This window comes from Pongo pygmaeus, chromosome 9, assembly GCF_028885625.2.
Source record: "Pongo pygmaeus isolate AG05252 chromosome 9, NHGRI_mPonPyg2-v2.0_pri, whole genome shotgun sequence".
NCBI classification, from domain to species: domain Eukaryota; kingdom Metazoa; phylum Chordata; class Mammalia; order Primates; family Hominidae; genus Pongo; species Pongo pygmaeus.
In genome coordinates this window covers 67,729,929-67,745,939 of record NC_072382.2, presented here as the reverse complement: position 1 = coordinate 67,745,939, position 16,011 = coordinate 67,729,929, and the positions used below count along the sequence as shown (strand labels likewise).

At 37.2% G+C, this 16,011-nt stretch overlaps 1 protein-coding gene across 21 annotated transcripts in view; it reads right to left on the bottom strand.

Annotated features, from left to right (window-relative positions):
* STK33 (serine/threonine kinase 33) overlaps positions 1–16,011 on the bottom strand; it is a 225,311-nt gene that overhangs the window by 100,195 nt on the left and 109,105 nt on the right. For 18 of the 21 annotated variants that reach the window (XM_054438441.2, XM_054438449.1, XM_054438447.1 and 15 more), the window contains 3 exons: positions 11,066–11,445; positions 9,549–9,662; positions 1,108–1,221 (listed from right to left, as the gene is read on the bottom strand). In XM_054438441.2, the coding sequence (XP_054294416.1) occupies positions 1,108–1,221; positions 9,549–9,662; positions 11,066–11,284 (447 nt within the window). In that variant the 5' untranslated portion in view covers positions 11,285–11,445. The remainder of the gene's footprint in view (positions 1–1,107; positions 1,222–9,548; positions 9,663–11,065; positions 11,446–16,011) is intronic. The other 3 variants (XM_054438443.2, XM_054438442.2, XM_063671961.1) reach the window with 2 other exon arrangements.

Below are 16,011 nucleotides of genomic sequence, written 5' to 3'. Positions count from 1 at the left end.
TATCCATCTCAATTCTGTTTCTCACTCCTTCCCAAATGGCTTGGCCTGAATATAACACAATATTACACTATTCACTTCATATACTGACAATATAGTTTTATCTTACTATCTTATGGTCTTAAAAACTCTCAACATCAATATAAATACGAAAGATTATTAATTCCTAAAGTTGCAAGTAGGTATGATAGTTATATAACCCAAAAACTGAACCCCTAACCCTACCTAACACCAAAGGAGCAAAGGAAATAACATCTTAGGTAGCACTTAGGATGCTACCTATAGTTCTAAAGAATTCTAAAGATTTCTAGAAAGGCTCTTAATCCCTTTATTAAGATTGATATGTTACCTTACTAAACATTAGGGACAAATGGTATGTAATTTGCTACAGTTTGTTTTAAATAATACATGAAACCTACCATGTTGTTTTTTAAATGTGGTATTTATCATCACAAATCCTAGGGGAAAACACCATAATGTTGTTTGGTTTTTCCCAGGCACAGAAATGAAAAAGGTTGATGAAATGATCAGGTGTAAAGTCTGAGGTCTTAGATTTTATCGTCAAGAGAAGCTCAGTCATTCCACAATTCAAGAGGAAATCTAGTGAGGAGTGCAGCAGATAAAACAGTATAGCAGTAGATAGTTGAAGCAAAAAGTGGTTCAACGTGAAAGAGCAGGCAGGATGAATAAACAGAATTAGCGAACAGTGAGGAAATGAAACGAAAGGATAGGAGAAAAGTATATCAAAACAACATCAGGAGAGAGTATCTGCACTTCTAGCTAAGATATCTCTAGCCCACAGCCCTACGACTACAGAACACTGAGAACCAGCCCTTATCTTCAGCATACTCTGGTAAAATTTACCTATTTTTTGTTATATTGGTTATGTTATTCCTTCCATTTGTTTTTTCCAGGCAGCACTTGCCTACTTGAGTTCAGAAACTAGTCCCTTTCCAGGAGGCTAGAGAAATGCCACGCTTCTCCAGGGGATCAGCCCAGGCCTGGGACCTCGGGGTGAGAGGCAGCTTGTGTTAAGTGAAAAGCTGTACTGTCCACACCCACCCTGCACTAACACTGTGCCCTCAGTAGGATGCTGCTAATGAGCCTTACCTTTTCTTTGTTCACTTTTTTAATTGCCCACTTCGTTTCTGTTTCCCTGTCCGTCGCTTCAATGACCATTCCAAAGCTCCCTTTTCCCAATATTCTTCCAAAGGTATAGATTTCCTGGAGAAAAAAAAAAGAGTTCTTTGTCTCTCTATGCCATTCATCAGCTATTAAAAATGAACATATAATACTGACAGATACTCACCCAAGGGAAAAGAGATTCTGCTCCAAGTTAAAATCAAATAGAAGACACTACATATTTGCTTCAATATTAATAAACACATCTTAATTAACCAAAAATAAGCGTTGATGAATTTTATTAAGTGTCCTTTGGAGGAAAATCATAAAAATCCTAATGGTGAAATGTGGAAAAACTCAAAAGTATAAAAATGAATCTCTTTCAGACTATATTAATGAAATATCTTCATAAGAAAAAGGAGAAATGATTTATATATATACACACACACACAAGTGTGTGTAGATATAAAATACTCTCACCCCAAAACATCCCAAATTTCTGAGAGCTATACTAGAAAATCAACACATAGTAACTACTGAACAAATGTTTCTTCATTTAACAACTAATGCTTTTCCTTTATCTTATTAAAAATCACTTTTGTTTTATTCCTTTTGCTTTAAAAAAAAGCAATATGTGACAAAAATTTCAACACAGATCAGCACTGAGAAAAAAGTAACCACTACCCATAAAACCATCATCCAAACCAAGAATCCATCCTCTTATCATTTAACTTCTGCTTACAAAGAATACATTGGTTTTGCCAATATCACCATTTTGGTTTGCATTGTAAATAATAAACAGCTAACTCATTTACACTTTCATTTCTTGTCAATTTGGTTTTGGGGGAGTCAGTCTCCCTGATCCAAATCAACTCCAGGGAATTAACAAGAGTTTCTGGACCCATCGTGCATAGGAACCAGAACACGGGAGAGCAGCTGAACTAATGCCACTAGGTAATGTCCTGGTTGGGTCAGCTAGCCAAAGCCTTCCATAGAAATGCCACTCTCGAAATGCCACTCTCTCTCTCTGTCTCTGTGTGATCATTTTCACATTCACCATGTGTATTAGTCCGTTTTCAAGCTGCTGATAAAGACATACCTGAGGCTGGGCAATTTACAAAAGAAAGAGGTTTATTGGACTTACAGTTCCACATGACTGGGGAAGCTTCACAATCATGGCAGAAGGCAAGGAGGAGCATGTCACATCTTACATGGATGGAAGCAGGCAAAGAGAGGGCTTGTACACAGAAACTCCCGTTTTTAAAACCATCAGATCTCATGAGACCCATTCACTATCACGAGAACAACATGGAAAAGACCCACCCCTGTGATTCAATCATCTCCCACTGGTTCCCTCCCATGGCACATGGGAATTATGGGAGCTACAAGATGAAATTTGGGTGGGGACATAGAGCCAAACCATATCATTCCAACTCTGGCCCTTCCCAAATCTCATATGTTCACATTTCAAAACCAATCATGCCTTGCCAACAGTCCCCTAAAGTCTCAACTCATTTCAGCATTAACTCAAAAGTCCACATCTGAGACAAGGTAAGTCCCTTCTGCCTATGAGCCTGTAAAATCAAAAGCAAGTTAGTTACTTCCTAGATACAATGGGGGTATAGGCATTGGGTAAATATAGCCATTACAAATGGGAGAAATTGGCCAAAACAAAAAGGGTACAGGCCCAATGCAAGTCCAAAATCCAGTGGGGCAGTCAAATCTTAAAGCTCCAAAATGATCTCCTTTGACTCCATGTCTCACATCCAGGTCACATTGATGCAAGAGGTAGGTTCCCACAGTCTTGGGCAGCTCTGCCCCTGTAGCTTTGCAAGGTACAGCCTCCCTCCTGGCTGCTTTCACAGGCTGACATTGAGCGTCTGTGGCCTTTCCAGGTGCATGGTGCAAGCTGTCGGTGGATCTACTGTTCTAGGGTCTGGAGAATGGTGGCCCTCTTCTCACAGTTCCACTAGGCAGTGCCCCAGTAGGGACTCTGTGTGGGGGCTCCCGCCCCATATTTCCCTTCTGCACTGCCCTAGAAGAGGTTCTCCCTGAGGATCCTGCCCCTGCAGCAAACTACTGCCTGCACATCCAGGCGTTTCCATGTATCTTCAGAAATCTAGGCAGAGGTTCCCAAACCCTAATTCTTCACTTCTGTGTACTCGCACACTCAACATCACATGAAAGCAGCCAAGGCTTGAGGCTTGCACCCTCTGAGGCCATGGCCCAAGCTCTATGTTGGGCCCTTTCAGCCATGGCTGGAGTGGCTAGGATGCAGGGCACCAAGTCTCTAGACTGCACACAGCATGAGAATCCTGGGCCCAGCCCACGAAACCATTTCTCCCTCCTAGTACTCTGGGTAATGGGAGGGGCTGTTGTGAAGACCTCTGACATGCCTTGGAGACATTTTTCTCATTGTCTTGGGGATTAACATTTGCCTCCTGGTTGCTTATGCAAATTTCTGCCGCCAGCTTGAATTTCTCCTCAGAAAATGGGATTTTCTTTTCTATTGCATTGTCAGGCTGCAAATTTTCCCAATTTTTATGCTCTGCTTCCCTTATAAAACTGAATGCCTTTAACAGCACTCAAGTTACCTCTTGAATGCTTTGCTGCTTAGAAATTTCTTCCACCAGATACCCTAAATCATCTCTCTCAAGTTTAAAGTTCCACAGATCTCTAAGGCAGGGGCAAAATGCTGCCAGTCGCTTTAGTAAAACATAACAAGAGTCACCTTTGCTCCAGTTCCCAACAAGTTCCTCATCTCCATCTGAAAGCACCTCAGCCTGAATTTCATCATCCATATCATTATCAGCATTTTGTTCAAAGACATTCGACAAGTCTCTAGGGAGTTCCAAACTCTCCCACATTTTCCTGTCTTGTTCTAAGCCTTCCAAACTGTTCCAACCTCTGTCTATAACCCAGTTCCAAAGTCACTTCCAGCCAGATGTGGTGGCTCATGCCTGTAATCCCAGTATTTTGGGAGGCCGAGGCAGGCAGATTATGAGGTCAGGAGATTGAGACCATCCTGGCCAACATGGTGAAACCCCATCTCTACTAAAAATACAAAAATTAGCTGGGTGTGGTGGCCTGTGCCTATAATCCCAGCTACTTGGGAGGCTGAGGCATGTGAATCGCTTGAACCCAGGAGGTGAAGGTTACAGTGAGCTGAGATCACATCACTGCACTCCAGCCTGGTGACAAAGCAAGACTCCATCTCAAAAAAAAAAGTCACTTCTACATTTGTGGGTATCTTTTTGGCAGCACCCCACTCCTGGTACCAATTTACTGTATTAGTCCATTTTCACACTGCTGATAAAAACATACCTGAGACTGGGCAATTTACAAAATAAAGAGGTTCATTGGACTTACAGTTCCACATGGCTGGGGAGGCCTCACAATCATGGCAGAAGGCAAGGAGGAGCAAGTCACGTCTCACATGGATGGAAGCAGGCAAAGAGAGAGTTTGTGCAGAGAAACTCCCATTTTTAAAACCATCAGATCCTATGAGATCCAGTTACTACCATGAGAACATGAGAAAAACCTGCCCCCATGATTCAATCATCTCCCATAGGGTCCCTCCCACAACACATGGGAATTATGGGAGCTACAAGATGAGATGTGGGTGGGGACACAAAACCAAACCATATCACCACGCAACAGGTAAATTAGAGGCTTGTCTTCATATTTTCTAATGCTTACATTCCTTTCTTTAGTAACAGAAAATTCAACGCCCAACTAATTACTCACCTCCTTCATGAAGGGCTTCCTTGTTTAACACAATTGTGTCTGTTCTGTTATTTTTACTCCTTTCACCATGTATGCATTGGTCCTCAAACAATATTATTGCTTTTTTGTTTACAAACCTTTTGGCTTATTTTTTTTTCTTCCAAGATGGTCTAAAAGCTCCTAAAGGAGCTGTTTCTTTTGTATCTCTTAAAAAAACCTAGCTCCTCTCTCTTCCTTGATACCACTTAATAGCACATAATAGAATTAAAGTCAGAAAACTTAATTATAAAATAGTACAAAACATAATTTTATTCTTATATTTATATGCAACTCTCAACTATATACAGAGATACCTCAGAGATATTGTGTATTCAGTTCCAGACCACCACCATAAAGCAAAAATTGCAATAACGCATATAAAAGTTATGTTTACACTATATTATAATCTATTAACTTCAATAGCATTGTGTCTTAAAATGTACACAAAATTTTAAAATGCTGTATTGCCAAAAAAAATGCGAACAAACATAACAATGCAATTGTAATCTTTTTGCTGGTGGAGGGTCCTGCCTCCACATAGATGACTGATGACTGATTAGGGTAGTGGTGGTTGAAGACTGGAGTGGCTGTGGCAATTTCTAAAAATAAGACAACCATGGAGTTTGGTGCATCAATTGACTCTTCCTTTCATAGAATATTTCTCTGTAGCATGTGATGCTGTTTGATAGCATTTTACTCACAGCAGAACTTCTTTCAAAACTGAAGTTAGTCCTCTCAAACCCTGCCACTGCTTTATCAACTAAGTTTATGTAATATTCTAAATTTTGTTGTCATTTCAAAAATGTTCACAGCATCTTCACTAGGAGTATATTCCATCTCAAGAAATCACTTTCTTTGCTCATCCATAAGAAGCAATTCTTCATTCATTCATGTTTTATCATGAGATTGCAAAAAGTCAGTCCCATCTTCAGGCTCCACTTCTAGTTCTCTTGCTGTTTCCATTATATCTATAGTTACTTTATCCACTTAAGACTTGAACCCTTCAAAGTCTTCCATGAGGGTGGGAATCAACATTTACCAGACTCCATTAATGTTGATATTCTGACCTTCTCTCATGAATCACAAATGTTCTTAATGGCATCTAGAATGATGAATCCTTTCCAAAAGGTTTTCAACTTAATCTGCCCAGATCCATCAGAGGAATCACTATCTGCGGCAGATATAGCCTTATGAAATTTATCTCTTAAATAATAAGGCTACAAAACAGAAATCACTCTTTGATCCATGGGCTACAGAATGAATGTTGTGTTAGCAGGCATGAAAACAACATTCATCTTGTACATCTCCATTAGAGCTCTTGGGTGACCAGGTGCATTGTCGATGAGCAGTAATACTTGGAAAGAAGACTTTTTTCTGAGCAGTAGGTCTCAAATGTGGGCTTAAAATTTCAGTAAACCATGCAGTAAGCAAAGGTGCTATCATTCAGCTTTGTTGTTTTATTTAATGAGCACAGGCAGAGTAAATTTAGCATAAATTCTTAAGGCCCTAGGAATTTCAAAACGGTAAATGAGCACTGGCTTCAACTTAAAGTCACCAGCTTCATTAGCCACTAACAGGAGAGTCAGCCTACCCTTTGGGGCTATGAAGCCAAGCATTGATTACTCCTCTCTAGCTATGAAAGGATTAGTTAGCATCTTCTAAGGCTTAAATCTGTTGTTTAGTGTAGCCATCTTCTATCAATGGTCTTAGGTAGATCTTCTGGATAACTTGCTGCAGCTTCTACATCAGCACTTGCTGCTTCCACCTTTTATGTTATAGAGACAGCTACTTTCCTTAAACCTCCTGAACCAATCTGTGCTAGCTTCAAGCTTTTCTCCTACAACATTCTCACTTCTCTCCCCTTCACAAAACTGAAAACAGGGTCTTGCTCTGGATTAGGCTTTGGCTTAAGGAATGTTGTGCTTGGTTTGATCTTTTCCAAAATCAAAATTTCTCCACATCAGCAATAAGGCTGTTGTGCTTATCATTCATGTGTTCACTGGAATAGCACTTTTAATTTCATTCAACAACTTTTCTTTTGCATTAAAAACTTGGTTAAATGGTGCAAGAGGCCTAGCTTTCAGCCTATCTTGGTTTTCAACATGCCCTCCTCATTAGGCTTAATCATTTCTGGCTTTTGATTTAAAGTGAAAGACATGTGACTCTTCCTTTCACTTAAAACACTGCAGGGTTATTAATTGTCGTAATTTTAATATTGTCTCTCAGGGACTAGGAAGGGCCAAGGAAAGGGAGAGAGATGGAAGAATGGTCAGTCACTGGAGCAATCAGAATGCACACAACACTTATTGCCATCTTATATGGGTGCAATTTGTGACAACCCCAAACAAGTACAATAGTAACATCAAAAATCACTGATCACAGATCACAACAGATATAATAATGAAGAAAAAGTTTGAAATACTGTGAGAATTACCAAAATGTGACACAAAGGCACAAAATGAGCACATGCTGTTGGAAAAATGGCACCAACAGACTTGCTTGACACAGTTGCCAAAACTTCAAATTTGGAAAAAACGCCAGATCTGCAGAGTGCAATAAATCAAAGCATGATATGATGAAGTCTGCCTATATTTTGTAAAGTGAGTTAAATCTCAACTAAAATGGTCATTTACCCTTTTCTCATTTACAAAATAATCTCTTCATAACCATTTCCCCAATTTTTCTTGTTCTTTAAAAGTTAAACTTTCATTTTCTTTCTAAATAGAACCACAATTTGAAGACAGGATTCAATACTGTTTAAATAGGAATTCTAAAATGAGAAATGGCCAACTAGTTTTTTATAAACCAATCACTTTCTTCAACTAACTGCTTTGATATTAACACATAGTGATGAAGGAGAAAACAGTTTCTTATTTCTAATAATTGTGTAAGGATGTTATTAAAATGATAATGTAGATCTATTTTTACTGACACAGAAGAAGTCCATGACATAGTGTACAGTGTGAAAAGCATACAAGATATGATTTCATTATGATAATGTGTGTATGAGGAGGTGCTTACATGGATATCTGTGAAAATGTTCATCTAAATATTAAAAGTAGTTATGTAAGAGTAATAGAATTGTGGATGCTTGTAATTTCCTTCTTTATACTCTTCTGAAATGTTTAAAATATTTAAAATGAGCGTATTTTATAGAGGAATAAAAGCTTCAACTTCATCTATACCAAGTTAAAGTTACTTCTTTAAAATATGTATATATATTTGAAATATCCCCTAATTTAAAACAGGAAAAATGTTAAAGAAAAATAAAATAAAACTAGTACATGCATAGAAAAAGTGAAGGTAATAATTTTTAAATTGGTTATATCTGGTTGATAATTTTTATTTTCTCCACACTTATATTTGCCTAATTTTTCACAATGAACACATTTTGCTTTTATAAAAGCTCTTAAGAGTAAATTTATTATTTATTTATTTTATTGTTTTTGCAGACAAGGTCTCACTCTGTCGCCCAGGCTAGAATGCAATGGTATGATCATAGCTCACTGCAGCCTCAAACTTCTGGGCTCAAGTGATACTCACATCTCAGCACCCCCACAGTAGCCAGGACTACAGCCGCACGCCTCTATACCCTGCTAATTTTTTAAAAAATTTTATAGAGAAGGAGTTTTGCTATGCTGCCCAGTCTGGTCTCAAACTCTTGGCCTCAAGTGATCCTCCTTCCTCAGCCTTTCAAAATGCTGAGATTACAGGCATGAGCCATCATGCCTGGCCCAAGACTAAATTTAAAATTTGGTAAATCTGTGTGTGTGTCAGAGTTTTTCAGGCCAGGCAGCTTTTCTAATCACTTCAAGTAAGTTGCCAAATATCTTTTAAAACAAGTTTTGACATCAGGCTTGATCATTTCTAGCTTTTGATTTAAAGTGAAAGACATGCAACTCTCCTTTTCACTTGAACCATTGTAGGATTATTAATTGGCCTGCTTTCAATATTTTTGTGTATCAGGGACTAGGGAGGCCCAAGGAGAGGGAGAGAGATGAAGAGCGGTCAGTCAGCTGAGCAATCAGAACATATACATTTATTAAGTATACCATCTTATATGGGTGCAATTTGTGGTGCCCCAAAGCAATTTAAATGGTAAAATTAACACAATTTTCTTCTTGTTGTGGTTGTTCTTATTGCAGTTTCTTTAATGTTAAAAACACACATTTTAATTTTTTATTGTTCTAATATTTAATTCATATTTTATATAATAATTTGAATCCTGGAAAAATAATATTGGTATTTATCCAATCGCAGGATGGAAAAGATGGAGGAGCTCATGAGGGAGTTTCTGGCCTCACTATCAAGGAAGTGAACAGCCAAACTAAAATCATCTGGTCCATCTCTGCATCATGAAAAGGTCTAAACAAAGACTCCACTATTGCTTTCAGCAACGGCCAAGACCTGAAGATGAAACTATCCTCATTTTATCTAATGAAAATGTTCTCCACTTTAATTAAAATCCACTTGGTCCTCCATAAACAGAAAATAATTAATCTGTATTTTCTTTAGTAAAAATGTTAACATACTTGAAAATGGTACATTTCCTTTTTTCTTTACTTCCTTTCCTTAGAGATTTATTTTTAAATCATTTTTTCCATTAACCATTGACTTAGAAGAAACCTGAAAGTTCACAGTAGCTTCATTTGCTTTCTATATACCTCAATAGCAGCTCCATTCTCAATCCTTATGTGAGGAACTTTTCCTTCTGTAAAGTTGCCCCGACCCCACTGTTGTTGAGATGCTTTTCTCTCTACATTTGAGGTTCTTGAGGGCTGGGACCAAAAAAAAAATTTAAAAAAAAAACAACTTTAAGATTTAATATTCTTGGTTGTCAAAGAATCCTAATTTAGATAATCTGATAACTCTTTAACGTGTGCCATGTTTACTATGCACAAGATTGTTTACTGTCTTTTTCAAATTCTAAGCCCTATGCAATTCATTGGCTCATTAGGCTAAAGGAGACCTTAAGAAGATGCTCAATCCAATCCCCTGAATCCAGGAAAGTCTACATGGTAACCAGCATAGCAGATTCGTCAAAGCTTACCTAGTGATTCTCCGAAATCAAAGAAAGCAACTTTATAGCTTTCTCAATAACTCTCCTTTCACAATTTAACAACCATATCAAATAGCTTATACATAAATTATTGGCCACTCAAAAATATGCTTTGAGTGAAAATAACATAGTAACAACTCACTCAGAGACATGCATATGGCAGTAACTATACGATAATACAAATCAGAAATAACAGTCAAGGGAGAACATATGAAGAAGGTAAAATTTTGAGGAATGGGAACCTGACTTTTCTTGGGCTTATTGCTCTGTCTCCAAAGTTGTGCTGTATCAACCACAATCTTACACACTGCCTACTCTATATAAAGATGAATATGGCTGGGCGCGGTGGCTCACGCCTGTAATCCCAGCACTTTGGGAGGCCAAGGTGGGTGGATCACCTAAGGTCGGGAGTTCGAGACCAGCCTGACCAACATGGAGAAACCCCCTCTCTACTAAAAATACAAAAAATTAGCTGGGCATGGTGGCGCAGCCTGTAATCTCAGCTACTCAGGAGGCTGAGCTAGGAAAATCACTTGAACCTAGGAGGCAGAGGTTGCGGTGAGCTGAGATCGTGCCATTGCACTCCAGCCTGGGCAACAAGAGCAAAACTCCATCTCAAAAAAAAAAAAATGATGAATACATCGAAATCAGTACAATTGGGTAGCCATAGATTATTTGTAACTAATGCAAACTTATTTTGTAAAGTATAGTTGATATTCCACCTAGACAACCACAACTTAAATAACAAAGCCATAACCACCCTTTACTTAACCACAACCATAAATCTAATTCTCCATCAGTTGAAGAAAATACTCAAAAATTCAGATTTAATTCAACTTGAAAACCAATTCATTTCTGTATAAACCATTAAAAAAAGAAGTAGGGATAACGTGTTTAATTACCTCGTGTCCTGAGAAATAATTAATTTGGGCAGTGGTTTGAAACATCATATAACAAGTTACTAACCAAATTTACTCACCTCTTCTGTGAGAAAGAAATGTTTAATAGTTTTGAAGGCAATGAATTAGCTAACAAGAACTCATGGGATATGGATGAAGCTAGGAGTGCCATTAGGGAACGGGATGTCAACTTGTGCTTACATGTGGAATCTTTGATATTTACCAAATCTTTCCCAGAGGTTATATCTCTGTTGATATTTTTTTCTTTTCTTCTCTCCAGTGAAATTAAAGATTCTGCACTACCAATGCTTGATGTCTGTGACATTTCCACCACCAAAACTGGAGGAGCCCTTGTTTTGCTGGAACAAAGTACATCTTTCTGAGGAGCAGATGAACAGTCGGGGCATTTTGTGGATTTTTTATCTAAGCCACTATCAGCCATTTGTTTAACTGTGCAACAAAAGCAACTTTAAAAATGTTTCCAGTGTTTGAGGAAGAAAACCAGACCAAAAAGGATAAGGTAGTTGATGGTGAAAACTGTAATTTCGAACTGGTGAAGTCCTTAGGTTAAGGATGCACTAGACACATATTCACACGTGAGAGCTGCAGAAAGAAAAGAAATAACCATTCAGAGAAATTCTTATCCTATTACCATCCTGGAAATCAGAGAAAAGCTAGCAACTAGCACTAGAAGCATCCTGTATAGACATGAAAAGGACAAAATAGGACCACAAAACTGGTGAAAAGCATGGTCTAAAACAGCATCTTATCAAACTGCAGTAGTGGGTTATGAAATCCATTTTGTGGGTTGATACCACTTTTTAAAAATAAAGTAGAATAGAATCGATAATATTTAGCATACCTCCTTGGAAATTTCTGTGAAACTTTTAATTGGACAGACATATATGTATAGTGTGTGTGTGCGTGTGTACTTGATCACAGTATGAAATGTATCTCTTAATGTGGGTTGTGGTTTTTAAAAAGGCTTAAAATATTGGTGTTAAACATACATTACTATGGTTTCAAACTTTAAACCTTAATCTATTGATTATTAGAGCAAATTCCTATTACATACTTTACAAAGGAGTGAATAATTCGATTTTTAGAAAACTAGCTAATCCTAAAAGTTTAAGTATCCTCATAAGTATCCTCATTTTTATATTGAGCAAAAATAAAAATGAGTGGGTGCTATTTTTCCCTGAGTCTAAAATAGGTATGGCAGCATTTTACTTAACTAGGACCATTGGCAGCTGCATGGTGGCAAGTTGGAAAGATCTCAGTTGAGGAGGAAGAAAAATACACTCTGCAGTACATATAAAGGAGTACCTTGAGAAACTTCCAGAAGTAATTGGGAGTACATTATTATGGTTTTATGCTATACCATTTCAGATAGTCTTTAAAAGTAGATTTTGTAGTCATAGATTGATAAAGCTGGGGATATATGCAATATACTGTTATCCTTTGAACTGGAATAAACTTGACTAGAATAGGAAATTAAATATATTTATTTCATTAAAGAAATACCTGGTTTTCTAATCAGAAAGCTGTGCTGACTTTTATCAAATCCTCATCTATTGTGATTGGCAGGAAAATCTGCCAAGCTCATAGAATTTTATAAAAGATATTGCTAGTAGTTTACCTAAAAGTTGTCCTCTCATTCTTTCTTACTAACAGAATCCTGATCTTCTTTGGGGCAGCAATGTGCTCATTAACATCCTATATGTGCTCATTAACATCCTATATTTCCGGGCTTCTCTTTCAGATTAGGGGTAGCCATGTGACTTATGGTCATTAAGCTTAACAGAATGCAGGCAAAGCTGCACTTAAAAGAAAATTTATACTCTTAAACCTTTATTAAAATCAGAGGAGAAAGGATAAAAATATACTGTGTGCAGTCAAATCTAAAAGATAGAAAAACATAATTAAAGAGCAAGATTAAGAAACAGAAATGACAAAGAAATTTTGTTGAATTTTGCCTATAAGGTCCCAAATAAACGTACTCTTCACTACCTCTCAGCTTTCATATCTCCTCTCTCTCAGATACAGTAGCCTCTTGCTGCTCCTCTAATATGCCAAGTATACTCCCTTCTCAAGGCTTTGCCCTTCTGCTTCCTCTGCCTGGGATGCTCTTCCCTCCAACATTCACACGGTCTGCTCCCACGCTTCACTGTGGCTTCTGCTCATTTGAAAGGCTTTCCTAACCACCTCATCTAAAACAACAAGCCCATGCCCTCTCTCCCCTTACCTTGCTTTGTTTTTCTTCATGCCACTTATCATTTCACTCAGGAAGTTTCATAGCAGAGTCCTCTCCTACTTTTATTGAACAGACGATTCTCATATAAATGGTTTCAGAGCACGCAAAGCCATCCGGTTCATTTTATTCAATTAAAATAACCAAAATCTGACCATAGTAGTATTCCCCAAAAGGGGGATTTACAGGTCAGTCTCATTTGTAAATAGATTTTAAAATCCTAAATGCTGTACTTACATTTACCCCAGGTAATGTATATAGTATATTATAAGATTATTAAATAGAATAGATAAGTCTGCCCAATAAATATGACCTTTCATCAAAGTGGTGGGAAAAAAATTTCTACTGTGATTAAAACTCATAATGGAGAGTATGGGGACTGGCACATTAAAAGTGCCCTCCAGACAGGCAGAGGAAGAAACAAATGCAACTGATGCCACTCAAAATACACACACACACACACACACACACACACACACACACATACACACACATCTCTTATAAACATTTAACCTGGTTTTTCAAGAATATGTAGCAAGACAAAGAAAATTCAGAATGTACCTGTATCACTTTCCAAAATTATTTAACTTCAGGCCTAGAAGAAAATGTTTTGTATTTCAGGTTAAATATAAAACCTATAACCATCAATGACTCAGAGCAGTGGAGTAGATCTGCAAATAATAGGCTTTCTGTTTGGGAAAAATAGTTCTTTCTCTCTGAGGTGTAGAGAAGTCCTATGTCAGATGTGTAAAACATCATTTTTTGCATACATTAAGAATACTGATTTTATGGTACTTTTTATAAGAAATTGTAAGAAGTATTTGTAACGTACAGGTTTATTTAACTGCAGCTGAGTTCCTTCATGATAAACAGTACTGCTAAAAGCATACTTACCATATCCTTCAAGGTTTACAAATATATATATTCACAAATTTTCAATGGAATCTTTAAATATTAAAATTTTCATTTTAAGATAAATTTTGGGGGATCTAAAAACAGCTATTCTTTTCTTAGCTTTGTTCAGAAGCATTTCCTTTAATTTTCATCAATTTTTCAATACGTCATTATCATATCACTGACATTGTCATAGACTTCTGAGTACTTTCTCGCTCCAGTCTTCTAATTTATCAGTTGCCTCAGAAGTACTTGGTAACTATACGCATAAAGCATAGGATTTCTTTCTATTACTCACTGAGAAGTTTCATTTTTGCTCTCCAGTCTACCAAGCCCTATATTTGCCAAAATAATGTTCTACTTTCTTACCACAGCAATTCTAAAACAACAGGTTGAATAGCTGCATGCAAAATTTCTTGACAAGAATTAGATTTTTTTGGCTGGCTGAATTCTAATTATTTTAGCTTAAACAAAAACCAAGATAGAACAAATGTTTAATCACATTTATTTCTTTCTCATTTACGAATTGATCTGAAAGATTTGTTACTAAAACAAATCTACTATTTCACAGGACAAATGATGTCACTCATATTTTAGAGGCTTAAAATTAATCAAGTATTGCAAACTTATGTAAACACAAAGATTAATAGCTCTTTTTCTATAGAATCATGGAATTATGTTTAAACAGGACTTTAGATATAAAAATATGTATTACAAAACCAAAGAATCTTCTAATACAATAATGTTTCTTTGTGTCTCCAAAGATTGGACATACATAGGTACTGGACATAATATAAGCAAATAAAATAAGTTCAAATTATGTCAGTATTTAACTAACACATGAGCCTTCCTTTGGCTAAAGGTTTTCATTTTATTTTTAGAACTAAGGCAAGTCAATAAAACAATTCTGATAATGAAAATCTCTGGGCTTTTATTTAATCATAAAAAGGTCTCTTACATATTGGCCCTAGAAGATACACTTACAGCAATCTCCTCAAGAAAATGAACACAAGAATGGTTTTATAAGATATAACTAGCTATAATTTTCTTCTCCAAAAGCAATTTTTTTCGTTTTCTTTGCTAAGACTGTGTCTACAAGAAACCTAAATAGTCAATTCAGTCAAAACTGTGTTTTATTCAAGTAAAGGGGGAAAAAAAAAAAACTTATGAATTGTCTGACATTCTGCAGACCAAGCCAAATGACTGACTGCTTTAGTAACATGTTTACAAAGCCTAAAGAAGGGCCCAGTGAGTTTTCTAGATGATATTACTATATTTTAAGGAAGACTAGCAGTTGTTTATTATTTTCATTAAGGGCATGATTAGGAAAATGAGTCTGTATTGTCTTATAAAAGGATTTACAGTATATTTAAAATTCACATTATTTCAGAATTTTTAAAAATGTTTGATTGATGTTTGCTATTAACTTTTCCTTTCTATTTTAATTTGCATGATGCTCCTCACTGATTAAGCAGTAATACAGAAGGACAGTCTTAAATGTGGCCCCTATACTGACAGTTAAAATTGAGAACAGAGGCCGGGTGCGGTGGCTCACGCCTGTAATCCCAGCACTCTGGGAGGCCGAGGCGGGTGGATCACAAGGTCAGATTGAGACCATCCTGGCCAACATCCTGACCAACCTGGGGTTTTAGTAGAGAAACCCTATCTCTACTAAAAATACAAAAATTAGCTGGGTGTGGTGGCATGCACCTGTAATCCCAGCTACTAGGGAGGCTGAGGCAGGAGAATCGCTTGAACCCAGAAGGCGGAGATTGCAGTGAGCCAAGATCATGCCACTGCACTCCAGCCTGGCAACAGAGCTAGACTCCGCCTCAAAAAAAAAAAAAAAAAAAAAAGGCGAGAACAGAAATTGCAGTTGAGAGACAGTGGATAAACCAGGAAACCCTCTCCCTGATTCTTCCCTGTTGATATCAGTCTTTTCTCCCTCTCCATTATAAGCAACCAGAAGCTGGCCAGGCACAGTGGTTCACGCCTATAACCCCAACACTTTGGGAGGCAGAGGC